General features: G+C 51.0%; 1 protein-coding gene across 2 annotated transcripts in view; it reads left to right on the top strand.

Annotated features, from left to right (window-relative positions):
* Positions 1 to 17,716, top strand: part of mbtd1 (mbt domain containing 1) — a 110,693-nt gene that overhangs the window by 84,078 nt on the left and 8,899 nt on the right. Inside the window, exon 15 of one of the 2 annotated variants that reach the window (XM_072483859.1) lies at positions 1,021 to 1,095. The exons of the other annotated variant lie outside the window; for it this stretch is intronic. Within the exon in view, the coding sequence (XP_072339960.1) occupies positions 1,021 to 1,095 (75 nt within the window). The remainder of the gene's footprint in view (positions 1 to 1,020; positions 1,096 to 17,716) is intronic. 2 annotated transcript variants of the gene reach the window in all.

Genomic DNA, 17,716 nt, shown 5'->3' on the forward strand with positions numbered 1-17,716 from the left:
ACTTTATCTAGCAGCTTTATGTGACTCTTTGGATCTAATAATATCCTTAATTTCTTTTGTTAGCCATGATTGGGCTGGTTTTCATTCACCAGATGTGCTCATTTGTTGCCCGTCCTTAATTACCCCTTGAATTGAGTGGCATTCTCGGCCATTTCAGTGGACAGTTAAGTCAACCACATTTCTGTGGGTCTGGAGTCACATGTAGGCCAGACCAGGTAAGGATATGCTGCGTTTTTGCGACAATCGACAATGGTTTCATGGTCACTGTTAGACTTTTAATTCCAGATTTTTATTGAACTCAAATTTCACCGTCTGTCACGGTGGGATTTGAACCGTAGTCCCAGAGCATTCCCCTGGTCTCTGGATTACTATTTCGTGACGATACCACTACGTCACCACCAGAAAGGAAATGTAAAACTGTTCCTTAAATATTAGCCATTGCCTATCCACCGTCATGCCTATTCATGAAGTTCCCAATCTATCTTGGCCAACTCGTACCTCATACCTTTGTAGTTTCCTTTGTTGATATCTAGGATTTTGGTTTCTGATCGGATTTCTTCACTTTCTGTCCTAATACTGTTTTGTTTGCAGCTGCCATTTTGAAGCAGTAAACCTGGCTGTGTTTCTCTCAAGCCTCTCTTCACCTCCTGTTTCTGACCCTTTTAAAATCCACTCTTTGACCAAGCTTTTGTCCAACCCTCCGAGCGGTTCCTAATTTTGCTTGGCATCTCAGTTGAGAATATTTGGGCAGTTTTTCTATGTAGGATACTCAAAATGCATCAGTGGAAATAGTGAAATGGGAAACTGCTCTATTTACATAAAGCTGTGTTTCTACAAATCGGAGGTGTTGCTCTTGTGCTGTGACCTCCTCGGCTGGATTGCTGCTTGGTAGTTCGCCAAGTGCTGCTAGCCCATTGCTCTGTGACAGTTGGCAGTGGGCATGTCTAAATCCAGGTTAGTGAGCTGTGGGTTACTCCTGCCTCGCTTGTTTCTTAAGTTGCTTTTCTGTTTCATCTCCAGCCTCAAGGGAGAATCAAACTAATGTGATGAAGAAGAAAAAAGCAAAGTCCAGCCAGTACAAGGGGCACAAAAAGAGTGGGTACTCAGCTTTTACTGATTTTACTGTCCTCTTTGGTTAGTTATTTAACAGGTGTTAATGCCATTAGAAATATCTTGAACACCTTTTAGAATTATAGAATTTACAGTGCAGAAGGAGGCCATTCGGCCCATCGCGTCTGCACCGGCTCTTGGAAAGAGCACCCTCCCCAAGGTCAACACCTGCACCCTATCCCCATAACCCAGTAACCCCACCCAACACTAAGGGCAATTTTGGACACTAAGGGCAATTTAGCATGGCCAATCCACCTAACCTGCACATCTTTGGACTGTGGGAGGAAACCGGAGCACCCGGAGGAAACCCACGCAGACACGGGGAGGAGGTGCAGACTCCGCACAGACAGTGACCCAAGCCGGAATCGAACCTGGGACCCTGGAGCTGTGAAGCAATTGTGCTATCCACAATGCAACCGTGCTGCCCTAAACCTTGAAGAGATCTTGTTTCCCAGGAGTCTATTTTCATAAACACCTGAATGTGAGTAGATAGCATTCTTCCTAAGTGTGTGTGGAGATCAATCCTTTGCATCACCTTGGCAGGGGTGTTTCTGTGGGTGAAGTGGGCAGAATGTTGGGTGTGAATCCCATTCTGGCAAGGAAACAAGGGAGGCTTGTTGCCTCCAAACATTACCTTTCATGGCAGACGTTGGTCTTTGAGCTGCTCCATTCTTCATGGAGTTATTCATCACAGTCTTTTAACCACAGTCCTTTGACCAAGAGTGCCAAAAACCCAATCGTTCCTGACTTTGAAACCTGGGCAGATATCCTGAGGATGTGAAGAGAAATGTGTCTCTTTGTTGAATCTTTCTATTGTTATCGGTTTCACATTGTTTAATTGTCTATGTGCTGGAGCATGCTTGAAATGTACCAGTACACGGACATTACTGCCCAGTTTCAGCTGGAATTTGGGAAAAGGATGCTCACGTGTTGAATGAACAATTGAGATTCACTCTGGTGTAAATTGCTGAGGGAGGGACTGGGGATAATTTCTCTCCATGAATGAAGGTTATGGACAAATCTGGGGATTTATTGCATCGTTCCCAAACCAGGGCCCTGGTTTGGGAATGGAGGCCGTGGCGGGGGCCCTGGTTTGGGAATAGAGGCCAAGGCGGGGGCCCTGGTTTGGGAATGGAGGTCGTGGCGGGGGCCCTGGTTTGGGAATAGAGGCCGTGGCGGGGGCCCTGGTTTGGGAATAGAGGTCGTGGCGGGGGCCCTGGTTTGGGAATAGAGGTCGTGGCGGGGGCCCTGGTTTGGGAATGGAGGCCGTGGCGGGGGCCCTGGTTTGGGAATGGAGGCCGTGGCGGGGGCCCTGGTTTGGGAATGGAGGCCGTGGCGGGGGCCCTGGTTTGGGAATAGAGGTCGTGGCGGGGGCCCTGGTTTGGGAATGGAGGCCGTGGCGGGGGCCCTGGTTTGGGAATGGAGGCCGTGGCGGGGGCCCTGGTTTGGGAATGGAGGCCGTGGCGGGGGCCCTGGTTTGGGAATAGAGGCCGTGGCGGGGGCCCTGGTTTGGGAATGGAGGCCGTGGCGGGGGCCCTGGTTTGGGAATGGAGGCCGTGGCGGGGGCCCTGGTTTGGGAATAGGGGTCGTGGCGGGGGCACTGGTTTGGGAATAGGGGCCGTGGCGGGGGCCCTGGTTTGGGAATAGGGGCCGTGGCGGGGGCACTGGTTTGGGAATGGGGGCCGTGGCGGGGGCCCTGGTTTGGGAATAGGGACCGTGGCGGGGGCCCTGGTTTGGGAATAGGGGCCGTGGCGGGGGCCCTGGTTTGGGACACAGGTTATGACAGGCGGTGCTGGGTTGAAGGACTACAGCACAGCTCTGTTTCACCTTTGATATCCCAGACATGTTGATGCTCTGTCTTTGAAAGTGGAGAATGTCCTTCAGGATTGAGTTCAGTTCTCGCTGCCACCAGCAATCCAGCAGTAAACCAAGTAACTAAAAGAACTTGTATAGTTCTCCTTTTCAGGGTGTGAAGATTAATGGAGAGTAGGACTAGACTACATTGCTTATTTAGAGAAGAATACAGTGCAGATTTATGGATCGGTAGGCCTGTTTCTGTACTGGTCCATGATTCTTGTCCTGTTAAAAGGACTGGAAGTATCTGCTAAGTATCAAAGGATTGGTGCGGTGGTTAGCACTGCTGCCTCACGGCGCCGAGGTCCCAGGTTCGATCCCGGCTCTGGGTCACTGTCCGTGTGGAGTTTGCACATTCTCCCCGTGTTTGCGTGGGTTTCGCCCCCACAACCCAAAGCTGTGCAGGGTAGGTGGATTGGCCACACTAAATTGCCCCTTTGTGCTCAGTGGTTACCCGGTTATTTTAGGGGAAATTACACTCGAGCAATGGAATCTGCTTTTGCAGTCGTGTTTTTTCCCCCCATTTAAGCTGCAGTATTGATTGCAATCATACTGGTTCCATTCAACCTGCCCATTTGGGGGGTTCAGGGTCAGTGGGCAGTAGCAGGAGCCAATATGCCCAGATGCTGGTGGCACTTTGACCTGACTGATCATCTTAGTTCTCGAGGAGACTCCCTGTTGCAAACTAGCATAGTGAATGTTTCCATTTCTAGTGCCTGTTTCTTCCTCTTGGCGGCTTTCCGCCAGCTCATGCACAAACTCTCCATTCAGACTTTACTCCCATGTTCAATTCCCCGCTGGGTGACTGTGCAGAGTCTGCACGTTCTCCCCGTGTCTGCGTGGGTTTCCTCCGGATGCTCCGGTTTCCTCCCACAGTCCAAAGGCATGCAGGTTAGGTGGATTGGCCAGGCTAAATTGTCCTTAGTGTCCAAAAAGTTTAGGTGGGGTTACGGGGAAAGGGTGGAGGTGTGGGACTTAAGTGGGGGTGCTCTTTACAAGGGCCGGTGCAGACACGATGGGCCGAATGGAGGCCTCCTGCACTGTAAATTCCATGTTCTAAAGCCATGTTTGTGACTTCAGAACAACTGCACACATTTTCAGCTTCTGTCCATGAGCCTTGCTAAAACTACAGCAAGTGGCTCTAGCCTTGAGCAAAAGGAATGTTGTGCTGTGTAAGTGATGTGCCTTGGAATGCTCAACACTAAAACATGGTGCTTCAGATTTGGAATTGAGATGCAAACCTGTTTGGAAATCTTGTTAGTTGAAGCTGTTTTGTGAAGTGGAGTTGGAAGCTTGATTTCTTGGTCACTTCCAAAGAGCAAGCAAACCTGAGTAAAAGGCTGGTTTTGAATGAGATTATTAGGGTTTCTGTGTCCATCTCTCTCTGTTCCTGGGTATGCTGTGCACTCAGATTTAGCTCTTTTATATGGCCGAGTACAGTGATCTCCCCGAGCCAGCTCCCAATTGTTTTCATCTTCTTTTGAAGTGTCTCATGCTGTGAACAGTTTTGCTTCGATAAAATGGGGTGCTGGAGAAATCCAGGTTCCATGGGTTGGGGTCCCACAAGATGCATCATTTGATGAGGTTATTACTCAGTCCTGATGCTTTGCAGACTGTTGATTGGAGTGACATCACAGCCCAGCCTGATCCTGCCCTCGTGTCCACGTATCCAAAAGGGTCAAGGCTTGAGCTGGATGAATGGTGAGGTCCATCAGGGAGTTATCGGCAACTGTGAGAAGATTGGGCTTGATGGGCTGAATACTTTCCTATCACAAACCTTTTTCTGTTCTTAAAAGGGAAATTATGGCCATCCTCGAATGCAGCAGGCTGGAGAGAGAGAGAGTGAGTTGTTGAAAACCAAGTGATGTTGCAGAGTCAGTGAAACTGGGTTGATAGCAATGCTTATTCTCTGGTCTGAGAATGTGATCTTCAAGGCCAGGGACGTTTTTTTGAGTCAGTAAGATTCTCCTGGGATCTTCCAATGGCTGAGGATAGTGCGCAAAGACTAGTCGGGACAATAAGAGACCATTGGGAGCAGTAACCCTGTGGATGGCGGAAATCTTGAGTGACATTTTGATGAAACCAGAGTTGCAGTGAGCAGTGATGTTTTTCCTGTAGGTTCTCTGCTCTTGATGGTTAGGTTCTTTATGCTCAACCACCAGATGGAGTAATTATTGAAAATGTTGCCTTCCAAAGCTCGTTTTTATATCTAGTCCTGACAGATAGTTGCAAATTCATTACAAAGGATGGAGTTGTTTAATTTTAAGTTAATTGGGCAATCTTACTCTCAAGGGTTTGCAGAAAGTAACCATCATATGGTGGTAGTTTAGGGGGAGCATTACTCTGTAACCCTGTGCTGTATCTGTCCTGGGAATATTTGATGGAAATGATGTAGACAGTTGCACTGTATCTGATTGTTTGCTCCAGTTCAACATTAGGTTGATGCTTCGTTCTGCACATGGTTATATGAAGCCTTGAGTGAAGTATTTGTCCATTTCCAAATACCTGTTGTGCGGTAAACCTTGAGTGAAAACTCTCAAGTTCTCGGGACACATGTTCAACATCTCTAATATTAAAACCATATGCTAAATGCTCGGTGGGTGGTGTCAATTTGTTTGTAATCCTTTTGATGGCTTCAATCTCTGTAAGCACTACCCAGCAATGCTCCAATTGCTTCTCTTGCTCAGTATGTTGCAGATCATTGCTGTTCATGTGCACTTTCAAACAGCTGTCCCGGAGTACAAATCGGAGTGGGGACCTGTTGTTTTTCACCCTCTTTCTTTGCCCGGGTACACTGGTGTGTGTGAATATACAGAGATTATTCAGCACCGGCTAGGAACTGGACCTGGACTTTCGGATTCTCTATTTACATTCGAGAATGTCAAGAGAGTTTGAGCAGGAACATTTAGTGGCAGTTGATGTGGCTTTTTGCTCTCTCATCTTGAACACATTCCCAGAAGCAAACACTGGGACCAAAACAAATTGTGTAGAGCTTCACCAGGAGCAAGTGGACTCCAACAGAGCCCAATAATAGGTCAGGTACACATTTGAGCTCTGCTGCTGCCATGTGTTTAATAAGATTGATAGTGAATTTAGTGCAGAAGTTTAGAACGCTATAATGAGAGCTTAACAAAGTTTGACCTGATGTTTAGAAAGGAAGAATCCAGTTGGGAAGAAGCCGGTCAGGCTGCCGATCCTGCCCATGAGTGGCGGGACCTGCAGCAATTTCTCAGCCGATGATGAGTTGACTCCTCCATATCGAACCTTTCCAGCCCCGGAGGCCCTTCCGCCTCCCAGCACTAGCAGGCAGGTCAATGCCAGGCTCAGAACAGGTAATCAAACAGCTGTAATATGAAAGGAGTTGTGTTTGATGTAGTTACTCCCATTCAGAATGTTCCTGGTTCAAGGTCCAAGTGTATGTTTGGCAAATTCATAGTGATTGTTTTCCTATCCGTCTCTCCTGTGTCAGAACATTAGGAACAGGAGGTGACCATCCAGCCCTTTCAGCCTGCTCTGCCCCTCTACCATCATGCCTGACCACCTGCCTCAACTCCATTTTCCCACCCGTCCCCTTATCCCTTGATTCCCTGAGACACCAAACTAATCTGTCTATGCCAGCCGTATAATGTATTCAACAATGATGACACCTGGGTGGAGAATTTCAAAGATTCACAACATTTGGCAAGATTTCTCTTCACCTGAGTCCGAAATGATTGGCCCTTGATTCTGAGACTGTGCCGGGTTTTAGATTTCCCCCAGCCAGGAGCAAACCAGCTCTGCTGACCCTGTTAAGCCCCTTGACAATCGTGTATGCTACATTGAGATCATCTCTTCAAACTGTGAGAGAAAAAGGCCTGAGATACTCAGCCTCTTGTCTTGCGAACCAATTTACTGAACCTTCACTGTACTGCCTCCAAGTATATCCTTCTTTAAATATGCAGATCAAAGCTGCACATAGTTTTCAAGGCATGGTCCGATCAATTCACCAGGGCGACACAATGGCAGCGGTTAGAGCTGCTGCCTCAGCGTGAGCTACCCGGGTTCAATTCCGGTCTTTGGGTAGCTGTGGGGTTTGTATATTCTGCCTGTGTCTGCATGGGTTTCCTCCAGTTTCCTTCCACAGTCCAAAGATGTGCGGGCTAGGTGGATTGGCCAAGCTAAATTGCCCCTTAGTGTCAGGGATGTGCAGGTTAGGTATGGGGTTATGGGATAGGGTGAGGTGGACATGGGTAGAGTGCTCATTTGAAGGATTGGTACAGACTCAATGGACCGGCACTATCGGGGTTCTATGCAGTCCCTGTGCAATTGTTACAAGACCTCTTTGTGGGCCCACAGTCCCCTTGCACCGAAGGCCAATATGTCAGTTGCCGTCTTAATTGCTTGCTGTGCCTGCATGGTAACGTTGTGTTCCGAGTGCACCCAGACTTTCTGAACATCAACATTAACAGCTTTTTCACACACACTTATTTTCCATCTTGACGACCAAATGAATAACTTCACATTTCCCCATGTTATACTCCATCTGCCATCTTGTTGCCCACTTAAGCTGCCTGCGTCTTCCTCATAGCTCACATTTACACCTCACTTTGAATTGCCAGCAAACTTGGATACATTACTCAGTCTCTCTACCGAAGTCACTCATACAGATTGTGTGATTCTTGTGGAATTCTGTCCATTAAGTAAGCGGTTGAATAAACTCGGTGTGTTCTCACTGGAACGACGGAGGTTGAGGGGCGACCTGATAGCGGTCTACAAAATTATGAGGGGCATAGACAGAGTGGATAGTCAGAGACTTTTCCCCAGGGTAGAGGGATCAATTATTAGGGGGCATAGGATTAAGGTGCGAGGGGCAAGGTTTAGAGTAGATGTACGAGGCAAGTTTTTTACGCAGAGGGTAGTGGGTGCCTGGAACTCGCTGCCGGAGGAGGTGGTGGAAGCAGGGACGATGGTGACATTTAAGGGGCATCTTGACAAATACATGAATAGGATTGGAGTAAGAACATAAGAACGTAAGAACTAGGAGCAGGAGTAGGCCATCTGGCCCCTCGAGCCTGCTCCGCCATTCAATTAGATCATGGCTGATCTTTTGTGGACTCATCTCCACTTTCCGGCCCGAACACCATCACCCTTAATCCCTTTATTCTTCAAAAAACTATCTATCTTTATCTTAAAAACATTTAATGAAGGAGCCTCAACTGCTTCACTGGGCAAGGAAGTCCATAGATTCACAACCCTTTGGGTGAAGAAGTTCCTCCTAAACTCAGTCCTAAATCTACTTCCCCTTATTTTGAGGCTATGCCCCCTAGTTCTGCTTTCACCCGCCAGTGGAAACAACCTGCCCGCATCTATCCTGTCTATTCCCTTCATAATCTTATGTTTCTATACGATCCCCCCCGCATCCTTCTAAATTCCGAGTACAGTCCCAGTCTGCTCAACCTCTCCTCGTAATCCAACCCCTTCAGCTCTGGGATTAACCTAGTGAATCTCCTCTGCACACCCTCCAGTGCCAGTAGGTCCTTTCTCGAGTAAGGAGACCAGAACTGAACACAATACTCCAGGTGTGGCCTCACTAACACCTTATACAATTGCAGCATAACCTCCCTAGTCTTAAACTCCACCCCTCTAGCAATGAAGGACAAAATTCCATTTGCCTTCTTAATCACCTGTTGCACCTGTAAACCAACTTTTTGCGACTCATGCACTAGCACACCCAGGTCTCTCTGCACAGCAGCATGTTTTAATCTTTTATCATTTAAATAATAATCCCGTTTGCTGTTGTTCCTACCAAAATGGATAACCTCACATTTGTCAACATTGTATTCCATCTGCCAGACCCTAGCCCATTCACTTAGCCTATCCAAATACCTCTGCAGCCTTCCAGTATCCTCTGCACTTTTTGCTTTACCACTCATCTTAGTGTTGTCTGCAAACCTGGACACATTGCCCTTGGTCCCCAACTCCAAATCATCCATCTAAATTGTGAACAATTGTGGGCCCAACACTGATCCCTGAGGGACACCACGAGCTACTGATTGCCAACCAGAGAAACACCCATTAATCCCCACTCCTTTCTATTAATTAACCAATCATCTATCCATGCTACTACTTTCCCCTTAATGCCATGCATCTTTATCTTATGCAGCAACCTTTTGTGTCAAAGGCTTTCTGGAAATCCAGATAGACCACATCCATTGGCACCCCGTTATCTACCGCACTGGTAATGTCCTCAAAAAATTCCACTAAATTAGTTGGGCACGACCTGCCCTTTATGAACCCATGCTGCGTCTGCCCAATGGGACAATTTCCATCCAGATGCCTTGCTATTTCTTCCTTTATGATAGATTCCAGCATCTTCCCTATAACCGAAGTTATCACTGGCCTATAATTACCCGCTTTCTGCCTACCTCCTTGTTTAAACAGTGGTGTCACGTTTGCTAATTTCCAATCCGCCGGGACCACCCCAGAGTCTAGTGAATTTTGGTAAATTATCACTAGTGCATTTGCAATTTCCCTAGCCATCTCTTTTAGCACTCTGGGATGCATTCCATCAGGGCCAGGAGACTTGTCTACCTTTAGCCCCATTAGCTTGCCCATCACTACCTCCTTAGTGATAACAATCCTCTCAAGGTCCTCTCCTGTCATAGCCTCATTTCCATCAGTCACTGGCGTGTTATTTGTGTCTACCACTGAAGACCGACCCAAAAAACCTGTTCAGTTCCTCAGCCATTTCCTCATCTCCCATTATTAAATCTCCCTTCTCATCCTCTAAAGGACCAATATTTACCTTAGCCACTCTTTTTTGTTGAATATATTTGTAGAAACGTTTACTATCTGTTTTTATATTCTGAGCAAGTTTACTCTCATCTATCTTACTCTTCTTTATAGCTTTTTTAGTAGCTTTCTGTTGCCCCCTAAAGATTTCCCAGTCCTCTAGTCTCCCACTAATCTTTGCTACTTTGTATGCTTTTTCCTTCAATTTGATACTCTCCCTTATTTCCTTAGATATCCACGGTCGATTTTCCCTCTTGCTACCGTCCTTCCTTTTTGTTGGTATAAACCTTTGCTGAGCACTGTGAAAAATCGCTTGGAAATTTCTCCACTGTTCCTCAACTGTTTCACCATAAAGTCTTTGCTCCCAGTCTACCTTAGCTAGTTCTTCCCTCATCCCATTGTAATCTCCTTTGTTTAAGCACAAAACCCTTGTGTTTGATTTTTACCTTCTCATCTCCATCTGTATTTTAAATTCCACCATATTGTGAATAGAGGGATACGGACCCAGGAAGTGTAGAAGATTGTAGTTTAGTCGGGCAGCATGGTCGGTGCGGACATGGAGGGCCGAAGGGCCTGTTCCTGTGCTGTACGTTTCTTTGTTCTTTGTAATCCTCTATCCATACTAATGTATTACTCAGCTCCATGAGATCCAATCTTCTCTGTTAATCTTTTGTGTAGTACCTTGTTGAATGCTTTGGAATCCAAGTATATTACAATCATTCCCGTTTATCCACCACACTAGTTACATCCTCAAAATAACTCTTTGTCAGACATGACCGTTGATCTACAAGAGTGTCCTGGTTCATGGGGGACAGGTAGGAAAGTGGAGTTACGGCCACAGTCAACTCAGCCACAGTCTTGTTAAATAGCAGAGAAAGCTTGAGGGGCCAAATGGCCCAGGCCTGCTGTTTCTTAAGTTCCTATGATTTCTCTTTCGTAAAACCATGTTAACTTTGATCCTGAAGGCCAGGAGCCTTGGTGAGATTCTGTTCTTCATCTGCGCTCCTGCAATGCAATGGTTATTTGGCTGTGGGCACTATTTCTGTCTTATCCAGAATCTAATCATAATCTTTATTGTCACAAGTAGGCTTACATTAACACTGCAATGAAGTTACTGTGAAAAGCCGATAGTCGCCACATTCCGGCGCCTGTTAGGGTACACCGAGGGAGAATTCAGAATGTCTGATTCACCGAACAGCACGTCTTTCGGGACTTGTGGGAGGAAACCGGAGCACCCGGAGGAAACCCACTCAGACACGGGGAGAACGTGCAGACTCTGCACAGACAGTGACCCAAGCCGGGAATCGAACCTGGGACCTGGTGCTATGAAGCCATAGTGCCAGCCACAGTGCTACCGTGCTGCCCTTATGCATAACAGGATGGATTTTCATGAGGAAAGGAGGTCCCTGGCTATCTTGGTTAACTATCCACCACACCATGATCAGATGATCCTCAAATCATGCACAGGACCAAACCATCCTGACTCCTGACAGTGAACCTACCCTCCCCCAGCCCTGCCCTGTGGCGTTACAGCTGTTTCACAGTGCCATGTTCCTGAGGTGGCACAGTGGGTAGCACTGCTGCCTCACAGAGCCAGGGACCCGTGACAGCACTGCTGCCTCACAGAGCCAGGGACCCAGGTTAACACTGCTGTCTCACAGTGCCAGGTACCCGGGTTAACACTGCTGCCTCACAGTGCCAGGGATCCGGGTTAACACTCCTGTCTCACAGTGCCAGGGACGCGGGTTAACACTCCTGTCTCACAGTGCCAGGGATCCGGGTTAGCACTGCTGTCTCTCGGCGCCAGGGACCCGGGTTAACACTGCTGTCTCTCGGCGCCAGGGACCCGGGTTAGCACTGCTACCTCACCGCTCCAGGGACCCGGGTGAGCACTGCTGTCTCACAGTGCCAGGGATCCGGGTTAACACTGCTGTCTCACAGTGCCAGGGATCCGGGTTAGCACTGCTGTCTCTCGGCGCCAGGGACCCGGGTTAACACTGCTGTCTCTCGGCGCCAGGGACCCGGGTTAGCACTGCTGCCTCACCGCTCCAGGGACCCGGGTGAGCACTGCTGTCTCACAGTGCCAGGGACCCGGGTTGGCACTGCTGTCTCACAGTGCCAGTGACCCGCGTTAGCACTGCTGCCTCACCACTCCAGGGACCCGGGTTAACACTGCTGTCTCACTGCGCCAGGGACCCGGGTGAGCACTGCTGTCTCACAGTGCCAGGGACCCGGGTGAGCACTGCTGTCTCACAGTGCCAGGGACCCGGGTGAGCACTGCTGTCTCACAGTGCCAGGGACCCGGGTGAGCACTGCTGTCTCACAGTGCCAGGGACCCGGGTGAGCACTGCTGTCTCACAGTGCCAGGGACCCGGGTGAGCACTGCTGTCTCACAGTGCCAGGGACCCGGGTGAGCACTGCTGTCTCTCAGTGCCAGGGACCCGGGTGAGCACTGCTGTCTCACAGTGCCAGGGACCCGGGTTAACACTGCTGTCTCACCGTGCCAGGGACCCGGGTTAACACTGCTGTCTCACAGCGCTAGGGACCCGGGTTAACACTGCTGCCTCACAGTGCCAGGGATCCGGGTTAACACTGCTGCCTCACAGTGCCAGGGATCCGGGTTAACACTGCTGTCTCACAGCGCCAGGGACCCGGGTGAGCACTGCTGTCTCACAATGCCAGGGACCCGGGTGAGCACTGCTGTCTCACAGCGCTTGGGACCCGGGTTAACACTGCTGCCTCACAGTGCCAGGGACCCGGGTTAACACTGCTGCCTCACAGCGCCAGGGACCCGGGTCAGCACTGCTGTCTCACCACTCCAGGGACGCGGGTTCAGTTCCAGCCTTGGGTGACTGTGTAGTGTTTGCACTTTCTCTGTTTAAAAAAAAAAAAATATATATATATTTATAAAGTTTAAAAAAAAAAAATATTTTTATTAAGGTTTTTTTAACAACACAATTTTTTCCCCTTACAAACAATACCCCCCCCCCCCCCCCCCCCCCCCCGCCGTAACAAAATAACGCAAATTCTCCCTGAGCAAGATATATACAAGGCAAGATGGTATATTTACATAGCTTTATACACTGGCTCTTGGCCGCGCGTACCGTTTCCCCCCACCCTCCATGCTATCTCCCGCTTGTCCATCCCCTCAAACAGTCTCTCGTTTCCTCCTCCCCCCCCCCCCCCTGGGTTGCTGATGCTGCTGATCGACCTTCTTCTAACGCTCCGCGAGATAATCTAGGAACGGTTGCCACCGCCTGTAAAACCCCTGTGCAGACCCTCTCAAAGCAAACTTAATTCTCTCCAATTTTATGAACCCCGCCATATCGTTAATCCAGGCCTCCAGGCTGGGGGGCTTCGCCTCCTTCCACAGTAGCAAGACCCTTCGCCGGGCTACTAGGGACGCAAAGGCCAGAATTCCGGCCTCTTTCGCCTCCTGCACTCCCGGCTCATCCACTACTCCAAATATTGCTAGCCCCAGCTTGGCTTGACCCGGACTTTCACCACCTGAGATATTGCTCCCGCCACTCCTCTCCAGAACCCCTCCAGTGCCGGGCATGACCAAAACATATGGACATGGTTCGCCGGGCTCCCTGAGCACCTTCCACATCTGTCCTCTACCCCAAAGAACCTACTCAACCTCGCCCCTGTCAAGTGCGCTCTGTGAACCACCTGAAATTGTATCAGGCTGAGCCTGGCACACGAGGAGGAGGAATTAACCCGACCGAGGGCATCAGCCCACAGACCTTCCTCGATCTCCTCCCCCAGCTCCTCCTCCCATTGACCTTTCAGTTCTTCTACTAGCGCTTCCCCCTCTTCTTTCATCTCTTGGTATATTTCCGACACCTTGCCCTCCCCGACCCATACCCCCGAGATCACCCTATCTTGAACTTCTTGTGCCGGGAGCAACGGGAATTCCCTCACCTGTCGCCTCACAAAAGCCCTCACCTGCATATGCCCCAGATCTTTAATGTTGCCGCCACCACCGGGCTTGTGGTGTATTTTGTCGGCGAGAGCGGCAGCGGTGCCGTTACCAACGCCCCCAGGCTCGTTCCTTTGCAGGACGCCATCTCCATCCTCTTCCATGCCGCCCCCTCTCCCTCCATAACCCACTTACGGATCATCGCCACATTTGCTGCCCAGTAGTAACTCTCTAGGTTTGGCAAAGCCAACCCTCCTCGGTCCCTGCTGCGTTCCAAGAACCCTCTCCTAACCCTCGGGGTCTTATTTGCCCACACATACCCCATAATACTCCTACCTACTCTCTTGAAAAAGCCCTTGGTGATCACGATGGGGAGGCACTGAAACACGAACAAAAACCTCGGAAGGACCACCATTTTGACCGACTGCACCCTACCCGCCAACGAGAGCGGGAGCATGTCCCATCTTTGGAAATCCTCCTCCATTTGCTCCACCACCCTCGTCAAATTCAATTTATGTAGGGCCCCCCAACGTCTGGCTATCTGGATCCCCAGATACCGAAAACTCCTCTCCGCCCTCCTCAGCGGCAGGTCCCTCTTTCTTGGTCCCCTGCCTGTAATACAAAAAGCTCACTCTTCTCTACATTAAGCTTGTAGCCCGAAAACTCTCAACTCCTTCAGAGTCTGCATGACCTCCACCATCCCCTCCATTGGGTCCGCCACGTATAACAGCAGGTCATCCGCATATAGCGATACCCGATGCTCCTCTCCCCCGCGGACTATCCCCCTCCATTTCTGAGACTCCCTAAGTGATATGGCCAAGGGTTCGATCGCCAATGCAAACAACAGGGGGGACAGGGGGCACCCCTGTCTCGTCCCTCGGTACAGCCGAAAGTACTCTGACCTCCGCCGGTTTGTCACTACGCTCGCCACCGGGGCGCTGTAAAGGAGCTTAACCCATCTAATAAACCCTCCCCCGAACCCAAACCTGCGCAATACCTCCCAGAGGTACTCCCACTCTACTCGGTCAAAGGCTTTTTCCGCGTCCATAGCTGCCACTATCTCCGCCTCTCCCTCCTCCGATGTCATCGTTATCACGTTTAAGAGCCGCCGCACATTGGTATTTAACTGCCTGCCCTTTACGAATCCCGTTTGGTCCTCGTGAATCACCCCCGGGGCACAGTCCTCAATCCTAGTGGCCAGTACCTTCGCCAATAGCTTAGCATCCACATTGAGGAGCGAAATCGGCCTGTACGATCCACATTGCAGTGGATCCTTGTCTCGCTTTAGGGTCAGGAAGATTGTCGCCTCCGACATTGTCTGGGGCAGGGTTCCCTCCTCTCTTGCCTCGTTGAAGGTCCTCACTAGTAGCGGGGCCAGCAGGTCCACATATTTTCTGTAGAATTCCACCGGGAACCCGTCCGGCCCCGGGGCCTTCCCTGCCTGCATGCTCCCCAAACCCTTACTCAACTCCTCCAACCCAATTGGTGCCCCCAAACCAACCGCCTCCTGCTCCTCCACCCTCTGGAACCCCAGCTGGTCCAGGAATCGCCTCATCCCCCCATCTCCCCCCCCCCCCCCCCCCCCGGGGGCTGGGATCTGGACAGCTCTTCATAAAAGTCCTTAAGTACCTTATGTATTTTCGTTGCACTTCGTACCGTGGCTCCCCTTCCATCTTTGATTCCCCCTATTTCCCTCGCTGCCGCCCTCTTACGGAGCTGGTGCGCCAGCATTCGACTAGCCTTTTCCCCGTACTCGTAAGTCGCCCCTTGCGCCTTCCTCCACTGTGCCTCCGCCTTGCCCGTGGTCAGCAGGTCAAACTCCGTCTGGAGCTGTCGCCTTTCCCCAAGTAATCTTTCCTCCGGGGCCTCTGCGTATCTCCTGTCCACCCGCAAGATCTCCCCCACTAACCTCTCCCTTTCCATCCCCTCTATCTTCTCCCTATAAGCCCTGATGGAGATCAGCTCTCCTCTGATCACCGCCTTCAACGCCTCCCATACTACCCCCACTCGCACCTCCCCGTTGTCGTTGGCCTCCAAGTACCTTTCAATACACCCCCTCACCTTCCCACACACCACCTCATCGGCCAGCAGTCCCACATCCAGCCGCCACAGCGAGCGTTGGTCTCTCTCCTCTCCCAGCTCCAGTTCCACCCAGTGCGGGGCATGGTCCGCAACGGCTCTGGCCGAATACTCCGTTTCCCCCCCCACTCTCGGGATGAGCGCCCTGCCCAGAACAAAGAAATCTATCCGGGAGTAAGCCTTATGCACGTGGGAGAAAAAAGAAAATTCCCTGGCCTGCTGTCTTGCAAACCTCCATGGGTCCATTCCCCCCCCATCTGATCCATAAACCCCTTAAGTACCTTGGCCGCCGCCGGCCTCCTTCCCGTCCTTGATCTGGAACGGTCCAGTGCTGGGTCCAGCACCGTATTGAAGTCCCCTCCCATTATCAGACCTCCTACCTCCAGGTCCGGAATGCGCCCCAACATGCGCTTCATGAATCCAGCATCATCCCAGTTCGGGGCGTATACATTTACCAACACCACCCATGTCCCTTGCAACCTACCGCTCACCATCACGTATCTCCCTCCATTATCTGCTATGATAGCCTTGGCCTCAAATGACACATGCTTTCCCACCAGAATTGCCACCCCTCTATTTTTTGCGTCCAATCCCGAGTGAAATACCTGTCCTACCCATCCCTTTCTTAACCTGACCTGGTCTGCCACCTTCAGGTGTGTCTCTTGGAGCATTGCCACATCTGCCTTCAGTCCCTTCAAGTGCGCGAACACTCGAGCCCTCTTCACCGACCCATTCAGGCCCCTCACGTTCCACGTTATCAGCCGGATTGGAGGGACTCTCACCCCCCCCCCCCGCCGACTATCCATCTCCTTTTCTGGGCCAGTCCCTTGTCCGCGTCTCCCTCACTCTCCAGTCCCCCAGCTGGGGGACCCCCATCCCAGCCACCTCTTCTGTGTCCCGTTCTCTTTCGGCCAGTGCAGCAGCAACCCTTCCCCCCCCCCCCCCCCCTCCACCCCCCGCTCCCGCTAGATCCCCGTCTAGCTTTTTTGCTCCCCCCATATCCCTCCCGTAAGTCAGCTGACACCTGCTGACCCCGGCTTGCCCCGCCATCCCTTTAACCCCCCCCCCCCCCGTGTGGGACTCTCCCAATCAATGTACATTCCTTTGTCCCCTTCCCGCCCTTTTTATTTTTATGCCGCGCGCGGGAAAAACCCCGCGCTTCCCAAAGCCTGCCCCGCCCCCCATGGCGCTGCTCCTGTCATGGCCTTGTCCCTCTCCCCCAGCCCATGTATCCTTTCCTGCGCGTGGTTGACCCCCTATGTACAACAAACATCATACTTCACCCCTCAAACACCCCCTCCCACACAAACCCTCAATTAGAGTCCAATTTTTCAGCTAATATAAAGGTCCACGCCTCTTCGGGCGTTTCGAAGTAGTGGTGTTGGCCGTTATATGTGACCCACAGTCGCGCTGGCTGCAGCATTCCAAATTTCACTCCTTTCCGATGCAGCACCGCTTTGGCCCGGTTGAAACCCACTCTCCGCTTAGCGACCTCCGCACTCCAGTCCGGGTATATTCTGATCTCCACATTGTCCCACTTGCTGCTCCGTTCCTTCTTGGCCCGTTTCAGGACCCTCTCTCTGTCCGTAAACCGGTGAAATCTCACCACCATCGCCCTTGGTGGCTCTTTTGCCTTGGGCTTCCTCGCTAGCACTCGGTGCGCCCCATCCCGCTCCAGCAATCTCGGGGGGTGGGGGGGCCTCCACACCCATCAGCGTCCCGATCATTGTGCCCACATATGCCGTGGCATCGGCCCCCTCCACTCCTTCTGGGAGACCCAGGATCCTCAAGTTGTTTCTCCTTGATCTGTTCTCCAGGTCTTCGAGTCTTCCCGCCCACGCCTCGTGCCGCTCCACTCTCTCCGCCAGGCCCACGAGCCTGTCGCCGTTCTCACTCACTTTTTCCTGGATCTCCTGAATCTTCACCTCTTGGGCTTTCTGGGTTGCTCCAAGTTTTTCCACCATTGCCAGTATGGGCGCC

This window comes from Scyliorhinus torazame, chromosome 18 (genome assembly GCF_047496885.1).
Source record: "Scyliorhinus torazame isolate Kashiwa2021f chromosome 18, sScyTor2.1, whole genome shotgun sequence".
Classification (NCBI taxonomy): Eukaryota; Metazoa; Chordata; class Chondrichthyes; order Carcharhiniformes; family Scyliorhinidae; genus Scyliorhinus; species Scyliorhinus torazame.